General features: G+C 33.8%; 3 protein-coding genes across 8 annotated transcripts in view; 1 reads left to right on the top strand and 2 right to left on the bottom strand.

Annotated features, from left to right (window-relative positions):
- Nucleotides 1-6,715: 6,715 nt before the first annotated feature.
- LOC148266842 (uncharacterized) lies at nt 6,716-7,702 on the bottom strand. The gene is made up of 3 exons (XM_088216069.1): nt 7,635-7,702; nt 6,971-7,151; nt 6,716-6,868 (listed from the first exon to the last, which is right to left on the bottom strand). The coding sequence occupies exons 1-3, from the start codon at nt 7,700-7,702 to the stop codon at nt 6,716-6,718; spliced, it is 402 nt and encodes a 133-aa protein (XP_088072195.1).
- A 2,676-nt stretch (nt 7,703-10,378) lies between these two features.
- Nucleotides 10,379-14,779, top strand: LOC110818505 (LOW PSII ACCUMULATION protein (DUF1995)). Of its 3 annotated transcripts, none has more exons than XM_022047404.2 (9): nt 10,379-10,600; nt 11,363-11,515; nt 12,605-12,652; nt 12,745-12,784; nt 12,926-13,026; nt 13,353-13,545; nt 13,621-13,719; nt 14,107-14,224; nt 14,404-14,779. In XM_022047404.2, exons 1-9 carry the CDS (start codon nt 10,499-10,501, stop codon nt 14,522-14,524), a joined length of 975 nt encoding a protein of 324 aa, XP_021903096.2. In that variant the 5' UTR covers nt 10,379-10,498; the 3' UTR covers nt 14,525-14,779. The 3 variants fall into 3 exon arrangements, with proteins under 3 accessions (XP_021903096.2, XP_021903097.2, XP_021903095.2); XM_022047403.2 differs by having other exon boundaries at nt 10,380-10,600; nt 11,339-11,515; XM_022047405.2 differs by lacking the exon at nt 12,605-12,652 and having other exon boundaries at nt 11,339-11,515.
- Nucleotides 14,780-18,654: 3,875 nt separating this feature from the next.
- The window catches only part of EDR2 (ENHANCED DISEASE RESISTANCE 2), a 71,589-nt gene continuing 69,903 nt past the window's right edge, over nt 18,655-20,340 (bottom strand). For 3 of the 4 annotated variants that reach the window (XM_022047407.2, XM_022047408.2, XM_022047409.2), the window contains exons 20-22: nt 19,489-19,584; nt 19,305-19,406; nt 18,655-18,986 (exon numbers count right to left, since the gene is read on the bottom strand). In XM_022047407.2, coding sequence (XP_021903099.1) covers nt 18,879-18,986; nt 19,305-19,406; nt 19,489-19,584 — 306 coding nt within the window. In that variant the 3' untranslated portion in view covers nt 18,655-18,878. Of the gene's footprint in view, nt 18,987-19,304; nt 19,407-19,488; nt 19,585-20,021; nt 20,172-20,340 lie in introns of those variants that run through there. The other variant, XM_022047410.2, reaches the window with a different exon arrangement.

Here is a 20,340-nt window from a genome sequence, read left to right as displayed (position 1 = left end):
GCTCAAATCTAGGTGTTACATGCATAATTACATAACTTAAAGTGAGAAAATTTCTCTATAGAGACCTATGTAGTGTGTACCAAAAGGATTTAAGGTAAACTGGCAGCATTATAACATCATACTCCAGATGAAGAACTTATTGAATTTGTTGTTGCTTGTCTTGGACTAGCCTATAAATTATTCTTTAAAATGCTCGATTTTCATACTAATGATTTTTATTTTGATGATCTCTATGGTATGGTTTTGACAGAAGAAAGGCATCTAAAACATGAGGAGACAATTATAATACAACCTTATGCTCAATTCTCTCAATTTTCTCCCAATCAATCAAGCAATAGGTGCGATAGAGGGAGAGAAGGACGTGGTCATAGTCAAAAGAATTATCAATCCTCCTTCTCTCCTTCTCAAAATTGTAGGTATCAATAATTTAATGGTGCTTAGTTTCAATATGTGCTTTTAGATACTTTCACAATTGTGTGTCACAATTATAATGACAATGGTCATATTTCTAAGATATACCCTTCTCCAAAGGTGAATAATTCAAATACTCATGCTCTCACCACCAAACCATCCATAAATATGACAAATACATCATCTCAACCTACCCAGGCATGGCTAATTGATAGTAGTACCATAAATTATTTAACTACTGATCTTGACAACTTGGTAATCGATTCTGAGTATATCAGACCTGAAGAGGTTACTCTAGGTAATTATTTTAAATTACCTATATCTAATGTTGAAAATTCTTGTATTACTCTTAATAACCATAAGTTTTCTCTTCATAATATTTTACGAGTTCCAAGTGCTACACAAAATTTGTTGTATGTTAATGCCCTTAAACGTTCTAACCCTGTTTCTATGGAATTTTTTGTTGATCATTTTTTAAGGATTTGGACATGAAGGAAATTATGCACTAAGCCAAGAGTGATGGTGGTCTGTATTCTTTATCTACCTTGCCCAAGGGTTTTACAACCCAAACCTATTTAGCCACTCATTCTACTTGGTCTGCACGGTTAGGACATGTCAATACACCAACTGTTCGAAGAGCAATTGATCATCAATTAATTTTTGGTCCTCGTAGTCTTTCTTATATGTTTCAATCTTGTTCAATGTTAAAAAGTCATAAGCTTCCTTTTACTTTATCGCGTTATTCTGCCACTGGGCCTTTGGATTTGATTTGTTCGAATTTGTGGAGACCTTCCTTGTCATTTCAAATGATGCATATCAATATTATGTTATTTTTCATGATCATTATTCTAAATATACCTGGATTCATTTTTTGCATTATAAATTTGAAGTTCTTTTTATGTTCAAACAATTTCACACTTTAGTAGAGAAAGTTTTTAAGAGACCAATTAAAGTCTTTCAAGTTTATTGGGGTGGTGAATTCTAAGTTTTATTGTGAAGATATAATATCTCACCGTGTTTCTTGCACATATACCCCTGAACAAAATGGTTGTGTTGAACGCAAACACAGACATATAAAAACTGGTAGGCTCCCCTCTATCATGTTTATGTCCCACATAAATTTTAAACAAATGCATTTGATTTAGTCGTTTATGCTATAAATCCTTTACCAACTCCAATTTTGAATAATATGTCTCATTTTGAGAAATTATTCAATCACAAACCAGACTATAGTGCTCTTCTAATTTCTAATTATTTGTGCTATCCATGGCTGCTTCCTTATTCCACCAATAAATTATCCTCTTGCTCTCATCTCTATGTTTTTTTGGGTTATATTAGAGCCCATAAAGGTTATAAATGTTTTGATCCCCAATCTAATAAATTTTGTCTCACGCCATGTTGAGTTCGATGAACATGTTTTTCTTTTTGCCAAGTATGATGGTGTGGATGCCGCTACATCTTTCATGATTGATCAGCCTCCTATTTTTGTCGTGCCATATTTTATTTTGGTTCACATGGATGAGAGCTTGAGTACTGAATGTTCCTCTTACGTTCAAGCCATGGGCACGGTTATCTCTGTACCTAGAGATGTGGGTGAGTTTAACTCTGGATAGCAAGCTATGACATGGTTAACACTATGCAGACTCCTTAACACTATAACAGTTTGCCACTTCTATTCACATTGATTCTCCATGGATACATGATGCTATTGATGTTGAACAACCTGGTTCTCTATCTCCTGTTCCATCGGCTATCTCAGATAACAATACTGGTCGTCGTCGTCCTATGGTTACTTGATCTCAAATTGGGAATTTAAAGCCAAAGAATCGATCCTCTTTTAATGTAGCAACTACTTCTATAGTTGACCCTACTTCTTACTTTGAGGGAGTAAAGTACCCTCATTGGCACGAAGTAATGCAAAATGAGTATAATGTGCTCATGGAAAATGGTATGTGGTAGTTAGTTCCTCTTGATCTAAAATAGAATTTTGTTGGGTATAAATGGGCTTATAGAACCAAACAAAAACCTGATAGTTTTATTGAGCAGTACAAAGCCTGCTCGGTTGTCGAAGGATACACTTAATATCCTAGAATTGATTTTTCATACACCTTCAGTCTTGTTGTCAAGCTTGCTACAAGTTGACTTCTTTTTTCTATTATTATCTCTCAAGGATGGAAAGATACTCAGATTGATATTTCTAATGCTTTTTTATATGGGTTTTTAGAAGAAGAAGCTTACATGTCTCAACCTCCAGGTTTTGTAGATCAACAACGAAAGGATCATGCCTATTTACTAAAATAGTCTCTTTATGTTTTAAACAGCACCCATGATGTGGAATAAAAGGCTCACAAATACTTTATGTCATTTTTTTTTTGGGTCCAATGCTGATCCATATCTTTTTTATTAGTCTCACGAAGCTAATGTTATCTTTGTTTTTATATACGTTGATGACATTCTTGTTATTGGTTCTAATGAGATTCTTATTCAATAATTGATTGCCTATCTTCACAAGCAATTTGCACTACGAGACCTTGGTCAACTCTCCTATTTTCTTGGTATTGAGACACATTGGAAGCCAAATGACTTACTGTTAACTCAATGAAAATATATTGTAGATTTGCTTGCACGGGCAAAAATGTCTACCTCTAGTCCTATCAATACACTGGTGGTTGTTTTAGATAAACTTAGTGCTCGAGATGGAAAGACTTTTCAGGATGAAACACCATTTCAGAGTATTGTTGGTGACCTGGAATATTTAACTTTTACTCATCCTGAAATTATCTTTATTGTTAACAAAGTCTCTCAATTTATGCATTCTCCATCTGATGTTCACTGGAGTGCTGTTAAAAGAATTTTGCAGTATCTTTGTCACACTGCAGATCATGGACTCTTCTTGAGTAGGCAGCCAAATTTTCTATTACATAGATATAGTGATGGAAGTCTACTACTAGTTTTTAAATTTATTTAAGTTCTAATTTAATATCTTGGGTCTCTCATAAATAACAATTTGTATCTCAATCCTCTACTAAAGTCAAATATAGAGCTATTATAATGGTAGCTTCTGAGATCACATGGCTTCGTTTGTTGTTGCATAAGATTGGCCTACCACTTCGCATTTTTACTATTTTATCGTGCGATAATTTGAATGTCATATATTTCACTACTAATCTTGTGTTCTGTCATCGCACCAAGCATGCTAATGTTTTTACCAGGCCCTTAGCTAAAGACCGCTTGCATTGGTTGCCAAATAAGTTAACGGAGTTGGCTAACCCTGCTCAACCTGTGGGGGAGTGATAAAGAATGTAATTCTATTATAGTAATTGTGTTTTAGGAAAACTCTAGCTGTACATTTTTCCTCTTTCTACTATAATACTCTTTCCTATTTCTACTATGATACTCTTGTATAAATATTCATCATTGTCAATAGAATATGATTTGAGCCTTCAAATCTTTTAATTATGTGATGTAGGATTCAAAAATCCTAAGAAAAATCTTGAACTGTAGACTTTATAGTTTCAACAAAAATTTAGTTTCCAATTAAAAGCTTGAAGGCCTCTTACATCTTTAAAATAAGGAATATTGCTTATTCACACCTCGACTTCATTAAAAGTGGCTCCCCTACATGGAACTAGCATTTACTGAGCTATTTTTTCAATCATTACCTTTATAGATGGATTACCTATTATAGTATATAAATATGCCCAGAGGCATCAATTCTCATATTAACATAAAATAATTGAACAATCATGGGATAAACTTTATAGGTATCAACAAAACAGTAATCATACTCTTGTTGTTTCAATAAATTATTCAGGAAAAAATAAGAAGGTTGAAGCTAGTCATTTTAATGGGTTTGAGAAGTGAAATGGAAGGGGCTATTAATCCATTTTGGTACTTGGACTTGGGGTTTGAGGATTCAAAATCCATATCTTTAACTTACTCAACGCCTTGTGTCTACTTGTCATATGGTTTGGGAAGGAGAGGGCTCCATGCTAATAGAGGGCTACTAAAACTTTAAATTAGAGGAGTCATTTCTAGATCCAATGGGTTTAATGGTAGGAGCACGAAATGAGAAGACACAACGTGAGACAATACAAAAGGAAGCTGTGACATCCCAAATGCTAATTAAGACATAAGGGTCCCATATACAAAAATAGATTACGAGTGCATAATAGACAAATGTATGTAGCAAAAAAAAATGTTTACAAATCTTTTACAAAATATATGAGTTCCCAATTACATATATAACTAAGGCTAAAAGTGGCAAAAAGTTACAAAATAACAAAATATAAAAGAGAGTCACTTATATCATTATGTAAATGAACTCATCAGAGTGCGGGACAAATCATGCATTCATAAAATTTTTAGGATCCATGGAATCCTCAAACACTTCAAGGGGTAGGTCAACGATCAATTCCTCTCCATCTTCCTCATCTAGAGGGGGCATGGAAATGGGTGAATTCTATATACTCAGTAAAAAAATATATTTAAATAACATCATAAGATTTTAAAAGTAATTAAAAGTATCATCATTATTTACCATCAAGAGTTATATCAGGGTTCCTTATTAAATTATAAAAATAATTTATTTTACTAAAGAAACATCAAACCCATCATGTTATGGTCATATCATATCAATTAAATCAATCATGCTGAAAATAGAAAAAATCAAACAAATCATGATATGCATTATCTTTCATTTTATTCTTCGCATGAAGTCGTTCTGACTTTCATCTACTGAGGGCAATATGGATTTCTGACTACCCATGTGGAATGACTAATTCATTTCATTTATAACAGCAATTTACAGTTTGTCAAACCAACAACACATTTACGACTTGCCAAACCATAACACAATCTATGATCACAGTCGTGCTAACCACAGTTGTCCTACATGTTAACTATGACCATGGTTGTACTTCGTTAAAGGTGACCCCTACAATAATATCGCATCAAAACTCTTGTCAGAGGGTATGTCCTCTTCCATAGGGAGTGGCCGTCTCACGTCTTTTCAGACCAGATGGGGGAGAAACAGAAATTCCTCATAGATAAAAAGCCTAATGAAAATACTTTATAAATTATGCATGCCAACGCCAATATATTTTTCTCATGTCTATATATCATTGCATGCTTAATCATTTTTTCATCGTCATTTGCATCATATATCAATGTTTCTCTTAAGCATTAAATCATTTTAATTACACATGCAAATTTATAAGTTCATATACGATCTTAAAATATGTATCAACATGCAAAATTAGTTCGTTTAGGCATATGAACTAAATCATGCAACTATTTAATTTCATCTTGTAAATTTTAATCTATAAATACTCCTTAAGATGTTTAAAAGTAAATACTAAATTCTTTACCGAAACTTTGATATTTTCTATGCCTTTTCTTCTTCTCCTCCTCTCCCTCTCTCTCTATATCGCCCCCTCTCTTTCTAAAGCTCTTGGAGGATAGAAGAATAGACAAAGAAGTGAAGAGGAAATGGTGAAGAGAGGGTCCCTATTTATAGAAAATGGAGACCACTGGATTTGTGTCAATCGGAAAAATCTGATGAGGAGAGATAAATTCAATGAGAAAGATGAGATGTGACGACCGACGGATGTGATCGACGAATGACGATGCAATGTGAAGGCAACGCGATAATCAGAGGCATGCCACCCAAAAAATGGTAGCATGTCACCCAAGCGACGAGGACACGCTGCCCAAGCCAGCGATGACTTGCCTCATAATCGGCAACGCACACAGCCCAAGGCAGTACTCACTGCCCCAGCCAACTGCGCGTTACAAGCCTAGCTTGTCGCACTCGCAAGCCTACAACACAGATGGTGCGCGCACAGGGCGCACGGAGCCGTGCGCCCTTCTGTGCGTGATGGGATGCTAGCGCAGACTACACCTCGCACCCCACATGGACGGGAGGTTCTGTGCTGGCCGCGTGCATGCAGCGCGCTGGTGGGATTTTTCCCCCGGGCATTCCTGCAAGATTTTCCACTTTTTCTTCGTTTTTCTCCAAAATCTTTTTATATAATTTCCAAAAGTAAAAATCACTAACGAGATAATTAAAATAAATAATTTTAATAATTATTAAACAAAATAAACTATGAGATTAAAATACAAAATATAGTATTCATCTAAAAACTAAGATATGAAATATTAAAGAGTTTAAATGGCCTTAGGGCCCGAATAAATAGGGGTTCACGTTACAAATTAAGCATGAATATTTTCGAGGTGTTACATTCCCCGCACCTTAAAAAATTTTGCCCCCCAAATTTGTCATAAATATGCCTGGGAGCTTCTCTCACATCTCACTCTCCAACTCCCACGTCATCTCTTCTGAAGTGTGGTGTTGCCAATGCACCTTTATCATAGGAATCCTCTTGTTGCGCAAAACCTTGTTGATCCAATCAAGGATTTCTGCGAGGAGCACGTTGTATGTCATATCAATTTGAACCTGCATCTTTTAATGAAAAATGATGTTATAAGGGTCAGAGGCAGGTTCAAGTAGACCTATAAGCTCTCAAGGTAAAGCAACGTGGTACACCACAATTCTAACACATTCCACGATCTGAAAAGGTCCCACATAATGGGAGCTCAGCTCTCTCTTCTTACTGAACTGCATTTTTCCCTTATAAGGGAAGATCTTAAGGAGGACTTGATCACCAATTGCAAATTCCAAGGGTCTTCTACGGTTGTCGGCGTTGCTTTTTTGGTAACTATGGGCAATGGCTAAGTTCCTTCAAATGATAGCAACTTTCTCGATAGCTTTCTGGATGTAATCTGGTCCCAAACGATGTTGGTTTTCAATTTCGTTCTAACAAGTGGGAGAACAGCAAGGCCTACCATAGAGAGCTTTATATAGAACCATGCTCATGCTGGAATAATAACTGTTATTATAAGGTAATTCATATAGAAAAAGATACTCATACCAGTTATTGCCAAAGTCAATGACACAAGTGCAAAATATGTCTTCTAGTGTCTAGATAATACGTTCAGACTGGCCATTGGCATGGGGATAATAAGCAGTGCTAGACTAAAATCCCAAACCAAGTGCTTCTTAGAAGCTGTCCTAGAAATGGGAGGTGAACCGGGGATCTCGATCTAACACAGTGGATGAGGGGATGTCTTGGAGTCAAACGATCTCATCGACGTACAGACAGGCTAATCTGCTAGTGGAATTTATGGTTTTGATTGGTAAGAAATAAGCAGTGTTGATCAACCTGTCAATGATGACCCATATTGCACTGCAACCAGAATAGGTTCTAGCCAGATCGATGACAAAGTCCATGGTCACACGCTCCCACTTCCATTCTAAAATAGTGAGGCCTTGCAACTAACCGCCAGATCTCTGGTGTTTTGCCTTAACTCGTTGGCAAGTAAGGTATCAAAAGACATAATCGACAATGTCCTTCTTCATTTCAGCCACCAATATTGACGCTTCAGGTCCCGTACATCTTGGTACTCCTAGGGTAAATAGACAGTTTGGAGGCATAGACAGCCTTGAAAACATATATTCTAATAGTGACAAGGACCCAAATATGATCCCAAAATCTGCACAATCCATCATCTACGAGCCTGAAATCAAGAAACTCATTAGAAGTATACTTACTCAAAATTTTGGTGATTTCTTGGTCCGTGGACTGAGCTTCCCAGATCTTCATGAAAAGATCAGGTAAAACTCGAATCTGGGTGAGGTAGGCACCATTGCCATAGTAATTAAGGCGGAGTGCCTGCATAGCATCAATTAATTTCTAATTAAAGGCTATGGTTTGGGCTAACAAAGCGAACGTGCAGCTTGGCTTGGTCGCATGCCTCTCATGCTTCCTCATGTAGGTGAGGTTCTCGCATGTGCGGGTGGGTTCTCTCGCACATGCAATAGTCCACACATCTGCCAATGGGGGTCACATGTGCAACATATACAATCCATGGATCTTTTTTGGGCCTTGGCCCACTTTAGCCATGAGGTCTTTAGGCCACCTTGGGTTGGGCCATAGATGAGCTTTTCTTTTTAGCTTGTAATTTCTTCATGCCCATGAAGCATTACTGGGCTTCAAATATTTTTTGAAAAAATTTGGCCCACTCCTTGGAATAGTCCCATTTAAGAAAGTCAACGATGAAATTACTTTTCTTTTCAGGATACCCCAATTTAAGAAACTAGAATTTACTTTCTTGTTCAGGACGTCCCAATTAGGAAATTGTGATTTACTTTTCTGTTCAGGGCGTTTCTGTTAGGAAACTAGACATTACTTTCCCGTTTGAGTCGATCCCATTTAGGAAACAAAGAGATTCTAGACTTGCTTGCTTGTTTGGGATGGGACTTGCAGGACTTATGTGTGCACGTCTGTTGTGCTGCAGGAGCATGGTCTCATGCTGCAGCGAACTCGTAGGTAATTATTGTACAAGAGTCCAGATTTCCATGGAATTCCTCCTTGGTGCAGGATTTCATCTTTGGAACCAAATTTAGGTAATACAAGATCACATCACTGAGGCTTCTTTCTTTTTTAGTGGAGTATCTCTTGTCAATGTTCTATGACAATTGAGTAGGAGATGAGAGGGATGGTAGCAATAAAAGGGAAGATAAAGGTTTAACATATGGTTTAGCAAAACATGATAGGATAAGGAAGAGGTTATGTAGGTGGTGAACTAATGGCTGAAAGGGGTAAGTGAAGTGAGGTGTTATTTAGAAAGTGGAAGTAGTAGGGATTGTGTTGGATAAAGAGGATACAACTAGACAGGGAAGGTGATAGTAGTCTGTTGACACATAGAGGATAGAGGGCTTTTGAATTTTGAAATTTCGAGTTTGGTGATTTTAAATTAAAAATGAAACTGTTGCTCCACTTACAACATTATTTGTTAAATTTGTAACCTCTAGGCTTTAAGTCGCATAGTGCGATTGTAGGAATCACTTATTTCAATGCATTACTCATTTTAACAATCAACCAACCTATTTTCTAACGTAATTCAAATAATCACGTCTATTATCACATCACAAGTATCAAACTAACATTATAAGATTTTAGCAATACAACCCAGATGTGATTATGTGATTTGAATAATCATATTTCATGGCACATATACAAACAAAACAACATAAATCTAAAGAGATTATTTTAAAGAAAATCTTATTGAGCCTTTAACCATGAGTTCTCTAATTATATAGAAGACAAGCAAATTTAAAAATAAATTTATTCTTGATATTCAATTTGTTTTTTAAATGCTCTTATGATCTTTCATGATTTATTCTACTTTCTTGACTCATACCTTTCATGTTAATTTAAAATTTTAAATAACATTGTTAGTGTAAAAATAAATTTATGTCATTCATTAAAATCAGTAATTCAAATAATTTTGTTAAAAAATCCTATTCAAGGCAAAGTCTTTGCCTTAATTTTTATAATTTTTTTTTAAAAAATTTAACAGAACATAAAATCTTTCTTAAAATAATTACCTAATTTTGATGGTTTAGCATTAAATAATCTTAGTTTTAATTTATAACAGAAATTTTTTTTTTACTAAAGCAAGATTAAAATGTGATTTATCTTAAATTTTAGAAAATTATTTTATCAAATCTCTCATTTGTCAAAAATATTTAACTTACGTAATAAACTATAAAGTTGACTATTTGACCTTAAGTCTTATCTAAATTTATTTATTTTATTAGAATATAAAGAATAAATTTTTTTATTTAAATTAAAAATTAAATTATTACTTCTATTTTACAATCAATTGGTGAAAATGATTCTCCTATTAAAATTTAAACACGATAATAATGCGCTAGAGATTGTTAGAGCAACATGAGCGTATTGCACATGAGATTTTATGAGTGACAACAGAGACATGTTGGAGCTCAAATGTAGACTTGTTAATAATTTAGAAGATATTTTTCACTATTTAAAAAAAAAAAAAAGAAAAGGAACAAAAACATATAGAGGTAGATAAAGTTAGTATGGGCCTGAGTCCAAATGACTTGTTAAAGCCGACAAGCAGAAGAAGATGAAGGCCACCATTTTCATGGCTGCTGCCAAAAAAAAGAAAAAAATGATAGAATTAATCTGAGCTTTGCATTTATTTTCCCACAACCACCATGCATTTTCACCAATACTCTACAAAGATGCCGTCGTCTAGTTCTGCTACAGTCGTTGCCTCAGCGATTCTATTTCCTCAACCTTCCATTCCAGACAGAAAGGTAACGGAAACTTCTTTTTTCTTGTGGCCGATGATCCAACAAAGTAATATTCCAAAATTTGCCTCCATTTTCTAATTTCTGAATTCTTTTAAGTTGATTCCCGTTACAGTTGTTATATTGTCTGGTGTACTGGCTTCTGCTTGTGCAGTTAAAATGATATGAGCTTCTAAATTTCTGGTTACTTTTACTTGGATTATTGGTTTGTCCTGATTTTTTTCTTTCTTTTTTTGCAAAAGAATGGAGCACCTTTTGTATTCACTCTGGGATGGAAAAAAAAAATGCTCAACGAGATATTTCAATTTGTGCCATAAAGAAAAAATCTGTGGAAATTAAATACTTCTTGAGTAAATGGAATCCTAGAAAGCTAGAAGTTATCCAATGATTATCCATCCATGGAAAGCAGAATTGGCGAATTCAATTTACACCAAAAGCATAATTTTAATGTTATGTTTGTGTGTATGCATATAAGTTGATTAAGGCAGATGTTCTGTCTTCGAACTTTTTGAGGATTGTTGAATTTTTCTAATGGACTAAGAAAGCCATGGATTCTTGCTGTGGAAGTATATAGAATTGGGCGTGGAATTGAGTCTGGAATTAAGATGCAATTTTTACTTAAATTCTTGTCTTATTTGTTTTTTATTTTCCGTCCCTATTCCGTACAATTAAATTCTGAACTAAACCTTTCTATCTCTCTCTTGCCTTGCTTTCTAGTTAGTGATTTTTCTGTTCCTGTATTAGGTTCTTAACTGCAAAATCTTCCAGGAAAAAACTGATAGCAATCTTGGTCTCAAAAGAAATATCACATCTACAGAGAAATATTTCAAATATTTTATTAATTCTGCTTCAAGGAATGATAATACCTTGGTCGAATTCGATGTTCCATTCCCTAGTGACTATTCTGAGCTTCTTGAACAAGTAAGTTCTTATGTTACATCTACTCTTTTTTCTTGAGGAAAAGTTGTGCATATGCCCATAATGTTGTTTTTGTAGATAACAATACTCTATATATGAAATAAATTATGGCACATGAGCTTAAAATGAGGATATATTCTCCTCACAATGGCCATTTCTACTCATAGATTGGTTTACTGCCTGACTTCACTTTTCTAGTTTGATTGACAGTATGTATATGTCCTTCATCTTCTTTTCTAATGAATCTCCTTCTGCAATAAGTTCCAAGTAGAAGGCTTTTCTACTAATATCAAAAAATGCACAATGTTTGGTAGGGCTGAATCTTTGGTGAAATAGACATGTCCACATGATACCCAGCAGTAGTATACCTGTTGCAATCGCTGATGGCTGAACTTCAGTAGAGAGATTAGTCAAACTTCCTGAAAACTTATCTTTTCTTTGAGCTATAAAGCATGAATATTGTAGTTCTTTTTCAAGTTTTAGCACATCTTAGGCAAACATTTTTCCGTCGCTTAAAAGAGATCAGAAGTTGTTACCATTAGGAGAGTAAGCACATTGTCGAAGTCATGTGGTCCACCTGGAGTAGTTTGCAAGACTAAAACACTACATTAGTTATCGTCATTAAAATCAGGAGTTGGCATACTGTTAAGTCATGTGGTTCGTGAGCAGTGGATGGCGAAGAGCAAAAAACTATATTTGCTAGATGAACCATAGCAAGCCTATATGTCATGAAAATTTGGTTAGGTTTCTATGTTGGCTTAAGCTTTGAGTTTGTCAGAAATAGTAAATTAAGAACGAAGGATGCTTTTTAAATTTTTTTTTATTGTTACAGTTTGTCTGCTATATCTAATCTTTAGCTATGAGGGTTTGCTTTTTTGCGCATAAAATTTATGTCTTAGTTTGAAATAGTAAATTTTTTGGGCCTTCCTTTTCCTAGAAGCCAAAGATCTCTAGATCCTAAAATTGTTAGCTTTTCTTGGCTCAGTAATTATAAATTCAATAGCTACACAGATGTTAACCGAAGATATTTTCACAGGCATCAACTTATGTAGTATGTGAATGTTCTTATTTTCTGCATGTAACACTTAACAGGCCAAAAAAGCTACTGAACTAGCTTTGAAGGATAACAAGCAGCTGATGGTAAGTTAGCATTCATCATGAATGGCTAATCAAAGTCACATTCAGGTTTCCAAATCACTATTTGGTTTCTGATCTACAAATATCTTCTACAGGAGATTGACTTTCCAACAGCTGGACTTGAATCTGTATCAGGTTATCTACATTTATCTTTTGACATGGTGTGTCCCTGAAAAATAATTAAAGAATAGAAAAGGAAGGGGAGGAAAAAAGAATGAAAAGAAGGATCTCGTTTCACTACTTTACTGCCTTTCACTCTAAATCAACCATTGCCAGGGGATGGTGAAGGAGGGGTGGAAATGACTGAGAGTATGCAGCTAATTCGTGAGTTTTGTGACCGCTTTGTAAGTCCAGAAAAAGCTACACGTACCAGAATAGTGAGTATCCGTGTATTTAATCCATATTCTAAAATTTTTTTCTCTGCTTGTCCTTGTACTCCAGTTTCTTTTGTTTTGTTTATTTATTTATTTTGCATGTGCAACTGTGACATCTGGGTGGGGTGGGTCAATGTTTCAATGGTTTGAGTTAGTCCTTTTGGAATCTTTACATGTAAAACCTCTCTTGCTTCATGTGTAAATTTTCAATTATGTAGCATTGATCATCATATCTGGACCTCAGCCATAAAAGGTGATATCTTTTTCTCCACTGTTAAATCTTCTAGCATCTAATTTAGGTTCGTAAACCTGTTGATCAAAATTGGCAGTTTTTTCCAGAGGCAAATGAAGTTAAATTTGCAAGAAAATCAGCATTTGAAGGCACTTCCTTTAAACTTGACTACCTGACAAAGCCATCCTTTTTTGAGGATTTTGGTCTTTTTGAAAAAGTCAAAATGGCAGATCAAGTGAAGCCAGAAGATGAACTGTTTCTAGTTGCCTATCCGTATTTTAATGTCAATGGTAGTGCTATTATTTCCTGATTCCCTTCTTCTGGAACTTTCAACTCCATTGACCCCTGTTCCCTTTGCAACTCAGAAATGCTTATGGTGGATGAGCTTTATAAAGAAGCTGTTATGAACACGTCTAGGAAACTAATGATATTCAATGGTGAACTTGACCGCATAAGATCAGGATGTATCCTTTTCCAAATCTGTATGTTTTTATCCTGCATTTTTGTAGCTTTATTCGATTGTGTGATCATTTGCATAAATTAAAAGCACACAATCTATTTAAAGTCATTTGGTAACTTTTCTAATTAAGCCTCTATTGGTTTCTAGAAATTTTAAGGTATTCCAGAAATATAGGTAAATTTTAAGACTCCATAAATGTGATTGGTTAACTTTAAATTTTTGTTGCATGATTTTTCTGACAAACATTTAAAATGCATCAATCACTTTTGATCTTTCTCAACCCGTTTCTACTACCAGAACACCTTATGTAGGAATCCTGTATTCTTACTGCATATTCTAAATGCATCAATTTAACCCTTCTAGACTAGTTGATTTTCCTTAGTAAACAAAGATTACCCACCATTCTTCTACCCAAAGCTGGCTGCACTTTCAAAAACACTGCTGCCGAAGATGGAGACTGTATATTACATTCACAATTTTAAAGGACAGAATGGAGGAGTGCTGTTCAGGTATTGCCAGCAAATCTACCTATAATTTTTTAATGTTTGCTCTCTTAAATTTTATTACATATGCTGAATGATTTCAAATTGAATAGCTAACTTTGAAACCAATTTTTCTTTTCTGCTCAATTTGATGCTTCAAACTATTATTGTCACTGTTGTTATTGATATTGTTATTGTTTGAATAGGTGCTACCCAGGTCCTTGGAAGGTCCTGAGAAAAGTGAAGAATAAATATCTTTGTTTGCATCAGCAGGAAGTTATGCCATCTCTTAAGGAAGTTGCCCTTGATATTCTTCCTTCATCTTGACATCTTGGTATTTGATTGTTACACTACTAATCGTATAGAATCATCCTCCTGTTTTTCTGGTCTGCCCATATTATAGATCCAGTGTTCAGCTTATGTATGATTAAGCTCGAGATGTGTCTCTGTTGCATCAGTTTCACCAAAGGAACCATTGTCCTAGAAATGAGAGTACCTAAAATTCATTATTAGGTATTAATGCAAAAAATTACTCTATGATCATGCTCTTAATTCTAGCAGAGTTTAAATTTTGTGTTGTTATCTTTGTTTCTCTTCATGTTATGTGATGATTGACTAATTCTGAAGGCTGATCGCCGAAAGTTGTTTTCATTTGGAAATATTTATACAATGTAATTTGGTTAGCTCATGGATATTTACGTGATCATTAGGTTTTTAACATGATTTTGATGCTCTATCCATTATTGCGTTTCTTGATTGTGCATTCTTGTTCTGCGTAATGTTAATGGCCATTAAAATAGAGCTGAGCTTTTTAAATTAATATAATAATTAAATAACAAGACTAAAGTATTTATTTTTGACACATCAAATATTTGAGTATGGAAATTAAAAGTAAAGCATCAAACAACATATTAAATTATTATGAGCATAAAAATTAAGAGCAAAACATTAAAGATAAAAAGAATAAGAAAAGAGAAATACGAACTTAATTTATAAAGTTTCAGTCTCTATCCCTTAATTGTGAAGCATTTAGGCTATCTGATGTTTCAGATTTGAAGTGTGCATTAACTGTTGGTCGGGAGATGATGGCAATGGTGGCTCAGAGTTCGGTTATATATATTATCAAACTAAGAGTTTTAACTCAATTTTGACAAAAACCCTTAGCTCAGCTCAATTTTCTGACTTGAGGTCAAAGGCCCGAGATTCAACTCATAACCAATTATTCAAACCACCCAATGATATTGTAAATTACTTTTATACTCTTAATAAAGAGCTTTGATTTCGTATATCATATTGAATTTGTAAATGGAAGAGGAAAGTTTATGATTTTAGTTGGAGGGAATGTTAATTTGGAGAAGAGAAGGATTTTGCAGAGATTTCGAATGTGAAACTACACTGGATATAGGACGAGAATTGTTGCGAGTATGGTCTTCCATTACGATGAGGAGATTGTCTTCATGATGGAACAATTTTTCTTGCATAAATTAAATTTATATAGTTATCATATGTAGCTATTAATTAAAGGAAATAGGTGAACTACTTATTTGGTAACTATTAACATTAGGATTTGAAAAACAATGCACCATGTGATATTTATATTTGTTCAAATAGTAAATTCTTGAATGGTAAGTCAATTCTCTACGAAATTTTCTATTAAATAGTTTGTTCATTTGAATATAATAATAAAATAATTAATTGATTTGAAAAAAAATCGGCACTAAGGACACTTGATTCTTGCATCATTCCTCAGTGGCTCTCATCTCTTCATAGTTGTTGGAGAGAATCTTGCTCAAAGAATTTTGTTAGTACCTTTCTCCAAAACTCTCATAGTAGATCTTCATATGATGACAATAGTTATATTTATGTCAAAATATTTAATTTTATTTTCAATTTTTGTAAAATATTTAAATTGTATGATAAATTTTTTTAAAGTTTAAATTAACTATCAAATTTTAAAAATATTTAAATTGCACTATTAATCATTATTATCTGTTATATTAGCAATGATTATATGTGTTCGTTGATGTAGCATTTATTTGGAACAACTTAAAATATATCAAAATATATATGTATGGATATACATATATAAAATTTGCTTATTCTATCACCTTCCTTGATGCCACAAAGAAGTTGTTTCCATGCCCTAGCTTTCGCATTTAGTGGAGTTTACTTCGCCAATTGTCTAGCTCTTTATCCCTTGTTTAATTCCCATATGTGTTGATATTGTTGTTTTGTTTGCTGGTCGACATTGTGTTTCTTAAAGAAGCATGAGTATTGCTTCCCCGAGCCTTGCATTGTTGTCGTGGAGCCTTGCTTAGTGCTGCTTCATCAGTGATCTCTTCTCTCTCCATGGTTACGAACTGCTTCACCGAAACTTGCTTTGCACTACTTTATTGACAATCTCTTTTCTTTACATGGTAGCCAACTTTTTCACCGAGCCTTGTTAGTAGTTAATGACTGTTGGATGCTTCACTGAGCCTTGTTACTGGCAGAAGGTAGGGCACGAAGGAAATGGTTGTTGGGTGCTTTAGGGTTTGGGTTTAACATAGAAGGTAGGGTGTTAAAGAGATGGGTGTTGGGTGGCAATGGAAATTCCTATAGTTTGACCAATTTAAGGGTTCTTACGTGTTCCCACGTCCGTTTTAATATCCAAAAAAATTGACAAATTTCATTTCTTATAAACACATACAAGATTCGTCATGACAAAAAAGATAATAGTAACCTTATGATTAACTATTTCATTTTTGAATTTCATAGTAATACAAATATATACCCTATCGAAATAGAATTTGTAAGTCCTTCGCATTTGCCCCTATTCATTGAGAATCAGAAAGATACTTGTTCAAGTTTGAATTTGTTCATTTCTAGGTTTTTATGCTTTATTTTTATTTACTTAATTATTTATTATTTATTTTCTTTTTTTATTCTTTTATTTTATTTTATTCCCTTCTGTCATTACTTCTTTAACTCTCATAGTTTTGACTCTATAGAATCTAACATATTTTCTCCTTGTGCGAAAAATACTAAATAAATTGATCATATTGATTTATCGATTAAAAATACTATGTAAAATTTTTGATTTTTTCCTCTTTCTATCCTTATTCTATAAGGACAACATTTGAATTAAAAGAGAACCTTTTCTTCTATACATATATATGTATATATGAATCGATATTATTACATTCAAATTTCTTACTGATACCTCTTAAAGAAAATTCTAAATTGGATCTCAAATTGACAAGTTAGTATGAACTAATCCATACAATTATGCACTCTTCGTGCAAATTCGTGTCATGACAATGGAACCTTTGAGGTTTGCGGTCAATGTAGAAGGCAAGACATAAGTCTTACAACTGTGTATTTAAATCAATACACGAAGATACCACACAGACATCATTATATTAATAATATGACATTCACATAGTATCTATTTAAATTTGTCAACGAACATACATGGCCACTGTTATCAACATTAACAAATAATAACAGTTAAGAATAAAATTTGAATAATTTTCTAATAATAATAAAATCAGATATTTTGCCTTGTACTTAATAATTGTTACCATCAACTACTTTATTAAAATATTTATATTTTGTAGTTTTTAATTTCTTCTTTGAACAGAAGATGCAAATATGATATAAGAAATGTGAATATACCTTAAAATTATTCTCTTTTTTAACACCAATTCAAAACCTTCTAAAAACTATAATATAGAGAATTTCATTATTACTTTAGCTCTTCAAGAATTTAATTACAGTTGTAAATAAATTATATATTAATTGTTCATTTCATAAGTAGGGTTCAAAGCAAAATGAAACAATTACTAAAATTTTTATTGGAGGAACAATATTTAGTTCGTGAATATATTGTTCTAATTCGTTATAGTATTTCATATAAACATAATTTTTATCATTTTAAATAATTTTTTTTCACCAATGAAGACAAAAGTGACTTTATATACGAATTTAATAAAAAAATTTAATTTTTTTTTCTAAATAGCCTCAATTTTTTTCTTTTTTTATTTCCAACAACTTTTTTAAATGTACATTTCTTTTTTATCACCTGCTCAATTAAAATAGTCTGGTGTATCTGATGAGTGAACAGCAATGAGAAGGCACCTTCTCTTTAAAGTTCCAAATATTCATGAACTCCCAATTTTCTTCTCTTCTAAGCTTCTTATTGCTACAAAATGCTAAATCTAAAAGCCTCTCAGTCATAACAGAACTTTAAATATCTAAGGTATTTCAAAAGCGATTTCCATCGTCTAGGTGTAAAAGAGGTTTTATAATTGCCATGGAAGAACTGCTCTGAAAGAGACTCCTAATTCCTGATCTATCAATTTTGAGTTGGCACTTATTAGTCGCAGGCTTGACGTGTTATACTTTATAGTAATCCAGTACAGAGCTATAATGTTCTGACAAACATTGTTAACGCTAGCAAAAATTGCTTACTGGAATTAGAAAATGATTTTTTTTTTTCTCTTTCTTTCGGTATAGAATGAGAAACTCCTGTTTGGAAGCAACGATTGGAAGTGAAACTCAATTTCTTGTCCCTTCTCCGCCTTCAAGCCCCGAGGAGAGGAAAAGGAAAGAAAATTTACAAACAATGAAACTGAGAATTGACTACAGATATCTGAACAAATGATTTCCTATAGAATCAGTTATGGTCATTGCTTTTTTGTCAATTCGAATTCGGATCTATCTTTGGAACAATAGCAGATGACAGCTCAATATGGGAAACACGGACGGCACCAATTAGTCGCTCTGGCAACTCATCTGTAGTATTTGCCTGCAGAAAAATAATATAAATGCAGCGAAAGGCAAAGAAATCATGCAAAAGGGAAAAAAAGAGTGGTATACAGGGAAATATTAAACAATATAGAGAACCATTCAAGAACTGCTATCAGGAACTTGATAACAAATAAAATCATGAGAAGGCTAAGCCATTTGAGAGGCCAATTGACAGATTCAGTCAATACCTGGTTTTGCCTGTTATGCTAAATCCTAAGCATTTTTTATAAAAATCTAAAGTTCTAAACGTAATACTCAACAAGTAGCTTTCCCTTATTACATGGTTGGATCAATAAAATGTTGAGGACATACATACCTGTACAAGGAAAGCCATATCAACCACCAATGTCGTAATTACACCAATAACAAGGCCCAAAACTCCATTAGCAACAGTTGAAGAACCTATGTCGACATCAATCTGCAGAAGATGAATTATGTTATATTTGACCATTTTATTGGTGTCAGCCAAGCATACATCAGAGACTGCGAAAGATCTTTACTTCCAAGTATGTAGAACCACGGATATAATTGCAATCAACTGCTTTGCCCAACAGACATGGGGTGCTTCCCACACTTTGCCGCACAATCCATGAACCCTGCATGGTTCAATGCTGAAAATTAAGAAAAAGACACCAAATATATATATATATATATATATATATTCAACAACTAAGAAAGCGAAAAATACCCTAATAATGATTCAAAGGCATAGCTTTCAAACACATGTAAATTTCACATAGTACTGTTGAAAACATACAAAACATTCAGTTTCTCTGTAAATTCCACATGGTACCAAGAACTGTAGGTATTTTTTTTTTTGAATTTCTTCAACCTTTATTATAGTTTATGCTGTTCTTTTTCTAGTAAGAGAAAAAAGGGATTCGCATGGGCAGTGGATTCCTATACTTACAAATTTGTCTGTAAAGTTGCTCCATGCATTCATTCTAGCACACGCCTACTCTGTCTACACGTACCTGTGCAAGCCAAAGATGGCCTGACATATTATCTTCTCCGTTCTTATCAGCTTTTTTTGTGGCCTTCCTTGCTGTACAGCTGACATCAATCTTCATTGCTAACACTGGGCTCAAATTCTCCACGCGCATCCATAATAGCCTCCATGTTGGACATTTCTATTGCCAAATCGTTGTAGGAGAAGACCCAACACAACATTCTATGGGTGATGCTAGGAAGGAAAAAGATGATATCGTCTTTCAGTACCATCAACCAAACCAGGGAAATTCTCATTAATCTATAGTTAGAAGAGTGTCAAGAATGGTTGGGTGTGTTTTTTACTAAATATTATAATTCTATATATATAGGTTTTCTAAAACGAAAAAAAATAGACAATAACT

Source organism: Carica papaya, chromosome 3 (assembly GCF_054855325.1).
Source record: "Carica papaya isolate Zhongbai chromosome 3, ASM5485532v1, whole genome shotgun sequence".
NCBI classification, from domain to species: domain Eukaryota; kingdom Viridiplantae; phylum Streptophyta; class Magnoliopsida; order Brassicales; family Caricaceae; genus Carica; species Carica papaya.
Note: the sequence above shows the minus strand (reverse complement) of the source record. Positions and strands in the feature narration are given on the sequence as shown.

Bases quoted from the DNA above. Each gene is read 5' to 3' on its own strand.
- LOC148266842 (XM_088216069.1), bottom strand. From the start codon at position 7,702: ATGGACTTTGTCATCGATCTGGCTAGAACCTATTCTGGTTGCAGTGCA. The intron at 7,152-7,634 runs GTTGATCAACAC...TATCATTTGAAG, and splicing joins ATATGGGTCATCATTGACAG to GAACTTAGCCATTGCCCATA. The intron at 6,869-6,970 runs GTTAGAATTGTG...TAAAAGATGCAG, and splicing joins CTTTTCAGATCGTGGAATGT to GTTCAAATTGATATGACATA.
- LOC110818505 (XM_022047403.2), top strand. From the start codon at position 10,499: ATGCATTTTCACCAATACTCTACAAAGATGCCGTCGTCTAGTTCTGCT. The intron at 11,516-12,604 runs GTAAGTTCTTAT...AACACTTAACAG, and splicing joins ATTCTGAGCTTCTTGAACAA to GCCAAAAAAGCTACTGAACT. The intron at 13,720-14,106 runs GTATCCTTTTCC...TAGTAAACAAAG, and splicing joins TGACCGCATAAGATCAGGAT to ATTACCCACCATTCTTCTAC.